Source organism: Apteryx rowi, unplaced genomic scaffold (genome assembly GCF_003343035.1).
Source record: "Apteryx rowi isolate R43461 unplaced genomic scaffold, aptRow1 scaffold_997, whole genome shotgun sequence".
In the NCBI taxonomy this organism is placed as follows: Eukaryota; Metazoa; Chordata; class Aves; order Apterygiformes; family Apterygidae; genus Apteryx; species Apteryx rowi.
Window position 1 is genome coordinate 204,836 of NW_020451312.1, and position 3,241 is coordinate 208,076.

General features: G+C 64.8%; 1 protein-coding gene across 1 annotated transcript; it reads left to right on the forward strand.

Moving 5' to 3' along the window:
* Positions 1–115: 115 nt before the first annotated feature.
* SDHAF2 (succinate dehydrogenase complex assembly factor 2) lies at positions 116–2,012 on the forward strand (the record flags this gene model as incomplete). Its single annotated transcript, XM_026055393.1, has 3 exons — positions 116–366; positions 1,383–1,492; positions 1,685–2,012. Coding segments are annotated over 3 exons (492 nt in total), but the record flags the coding sequence as incomplete, so codon positions are not given.
* Between the last annotated feature and the right edge of the window lie 1,229 nt (positions 2,013–3,241).

Genomic DNA, 3,241 nt, shown 5'->3' on the forward strand with positions numbered 1-3,241 from the left:
CGTGTCTGGGCCCGGGGATTCTGGGGGGGGGCGGTGTCTGGGCCCGGGGGTCTCCCGGGCCCCCCTGCCCTGGGGCAGACAGGCCTGCAGTCTGCTGCGTGCCGGGGTGTGACGCTCATGCTGTCCGTGTCCCCTCCAGCGGCTCTGCTCGCTGTCCGGATGGGCGCTGTGCCGGTCCGTTTTGGGGCACGTGTCTGTGCAGCGCGGCTATCGTGGCGCCTCCCCCACGGACTCGGGGAAGGACCTCCTGGAGATCCCCTTGCCGCCCTGGCAGGAGCGCCCGGATGAGCCGCTGGAGACCAAGCGTGCCCGCCTGCTGTACGAGAGCAGGAAGAGGGGCATGCTGGAGAACTGCATCCTGCTCAGGTGAGGCGCGGGGCGCTTGCGCTCCCACTGGAGCCGCGGCACGCGTGCCCGAGCCGCGTTCCCTCCCGGCTTTTCGGCAAGCCTCCTGCAGCTTCGTCTGCCTCCCCTGCATCAGGACGTCCGGGCTGCTGTGTCCTGGCGGTATTCGTTTGTCCCCCGCGCGTGGGGGTGGACAGGGATGGAGCACGGTTTGCAGGAGAGACAGTATCAACGCTGGCCACGCCAGAGAGATCAGGGAGGAGGTGAGAAAGGCTGGCCAAGAGGTCGCTCCCTGAAGAAGTCACAGGTTTTTAATTAACAGGGAAGAGCTGCAGGCGTTGCATTAGCGCGCAGCCATAATCTAAAACCTAACGAGGTGTGAGGTTGCTTAGTGGACGGAAGGCGAATATCTGAAGATCTGCTCGTGAGCCGTTAGGTAACCCGCTGCGAGAGTGTTGCTTGTACGGGTCTGCGGTGCCGTGGTTAGCGCTGCTGCAGGGCAGGATGGGACAGAGCTAGAGGCAGCCTGAGGCAGGTGAGGTGTAAAGGAAGCTCCTCCTAGCGGAAGGCCGAGTCAAATCCTTTGGGAAGGATGGATGCTAGATCTGGGACGCATGAGTGATGCAGGGGAGGGGAGTGTCTCGGCTCCGGTGTCGTGAGTACCGAAGGAGCAGCGTGAGCCTGAAGGCAGTGATGAAGGGAACTGTTTCCCGTGCTCTCCCAGGCTGGAGGTAGCTCATGGGAAGTGAGCACGGCTGGAAGCGGCCGGCTTCCAGCAGGTGTTTGGTAATTGGTGAGTGAAGTCCGTTAGCCAGTTCAGCAGGGCTAGGGCCTCTTGGGCTGCAAGACTAAAGTAGTGGTTAATGGCCGGGGGGCAGGCTGGGACTTAAGGCAGAAGGCAGGTCACCTTGGACCCGGCTCCTCTGTATCTTGCAGCATTTAGAGATCTGGGCACCAGGCAGCGTCAGGAGCGGCATGCCAGCCCAGCTCTCCCTCCGGCCACCGTCGCTTGTGTTCATGTATCTTCTCTCCTCCAGCCTCTTTGCGAAGGAGAACCTGAGCCGCATGAGCGAACGGCAGCTGAACCTCTACGACCGGCTCATCAATGAGCCCAGCAACGACTGGGACATTTACTACTGGGCCACAGGTACTGGGCGGCCGCCCGTTGCCCTGCTGGCTCTGACTGCGGTCTCCTACCCTGGTTTGAGGCTCGGGGCAACAGAGAAGGCCGGGATCGCTCTGGGGTGCCGGAAGCCGGGCTTGGCGTGGCTGGCGTTGCGCTGAGCCCTTTGGGAAAGGGGAGAGCCACCGTTGTCACGCTGCCCCTTTTTTACCTCAGAAGCGAAACCCACGCCAGCCGTGTTCGAGAACGACGTCATGGCCATGCTGAGGGAGTTTGCCAAGAACAAGAACAGGGAGCAGAGGCTGCGGCAGCCAGACCTGGAGTATCTCTTTGAGTCGCCGCGCTGATGGAGGGCTGCCTCCTCCCTCCTCGTCTCTTGGAGCCGTGCGGGGTCTCTGTGGCAACCTCAGTGCTGCCGCCGTCCCCTGTGGCCCTTCTCCTCTGGCGGTGGCTGCTCTCTCGGACTCTCAGGGCACAACAAATAAAGCTATGGCTGCTAGCCCTGGCGCTCGCGCGTTCTGGCCAGGCTGCTCCCATCCTGCTCCGTTGTGTGGGGAGGTGTCTGCTCTTTGGTGGCGCCAGGAGCAAGGCACCCGGAGGAGGCAGCAGCAACCCGTGAGTTTGCTGCGGCAGACGCCGGCTCGCTGCTGGCCGGGACAGTTATGGTCCCTTAGAGGTTCCTTCTGAACCCTCCTCTAGGGGCCTCGGGGAGGTGGGCCTCAGCAGGAGGTTGGAAGTGAGGCAGGGCAGAACCCGCGCTGGCGAGACGACCCGCAGACCCTCGCTGGGTGAGCAGCAGCGTGAGAGCGGGGGGACCGGTGCGGGGCCCAGCTGCGCAGCCCTGCCCCAGCGTGGAGCTGGAGATCACCGCTCTCCAGGCGAGCTGGCGGCTGGAGCTGCCGGTTTTGAGCCTGTAGCACATCCTCGCGGAAGGTGGCAGCTCCTGGGCTGCTGCCAGCCTTGGCCTCTTCCTTTTCTGCTCCTCCAGCTTCTCCTGTGGCAGCCGTAGCGGTTTGCTGGGGGGGAAGGGGAGCACGCACCCGGCCCGTGCTGCCCGTGCCCCGAGAAGCAGCAGGGAGAGTGGGGAAAAAATCACCATGCAGCCATCTCAGGCAGGTCTCCGTGATGTGGCGAACAGGGGCAGCAGCCGGCCCCGGATACAGGGTCTCCTGCTGCCCCTCCGCCACCGAGACACCCGGGCGGTTCCTGCTGCTGCTGGGGGCGAGCGGCTCCCCCGCGGAGCGTCGCCTGGCCTGGCCCTGCGCCTCGCTGCAGCTCTTGCCGCGTGCCCGGGTTGCGAGGCGCAGTGGTGGGTATCGGGGGGCCCCCGGCTCCCCCTTGGCTGCGTGGGGCCAGGCCCTGCAGCCGCCCAGCACTGGGGCTGGTGTTTCGCTCCAGGGCGCCTGGCCGCTTCCTGTGGGAATGGGGCCCGAGCTGTGCCGGTGCCGTCAGTGGGCACTGTTGGGGGGGGGTCATCGTTGGGTGCTATGGGGCCAGTGCTTTCGGTGGGTGCCATCTGGGTGCCAGCCGCTGGAGGGCTGTACGAGCCCGGCTTGGCGGTGCGGCTTTTGCATGACACAGCTTATCTGCAGCAGGGAAAAACAGCTAGGGCTGCAGCACCAGGCTGGGGGCGGAGGAGGAGGAGGAGGAGGCATGCAGCATGCGTTTGTGCACACACACGTGCACACATCTAGGCGTGCAATGTATGTGTGCACATGTGCACGCGTCTGGGTGTGCAGGGGGCCCGTGCAGGTGTGTGCACACGTGTGCCCA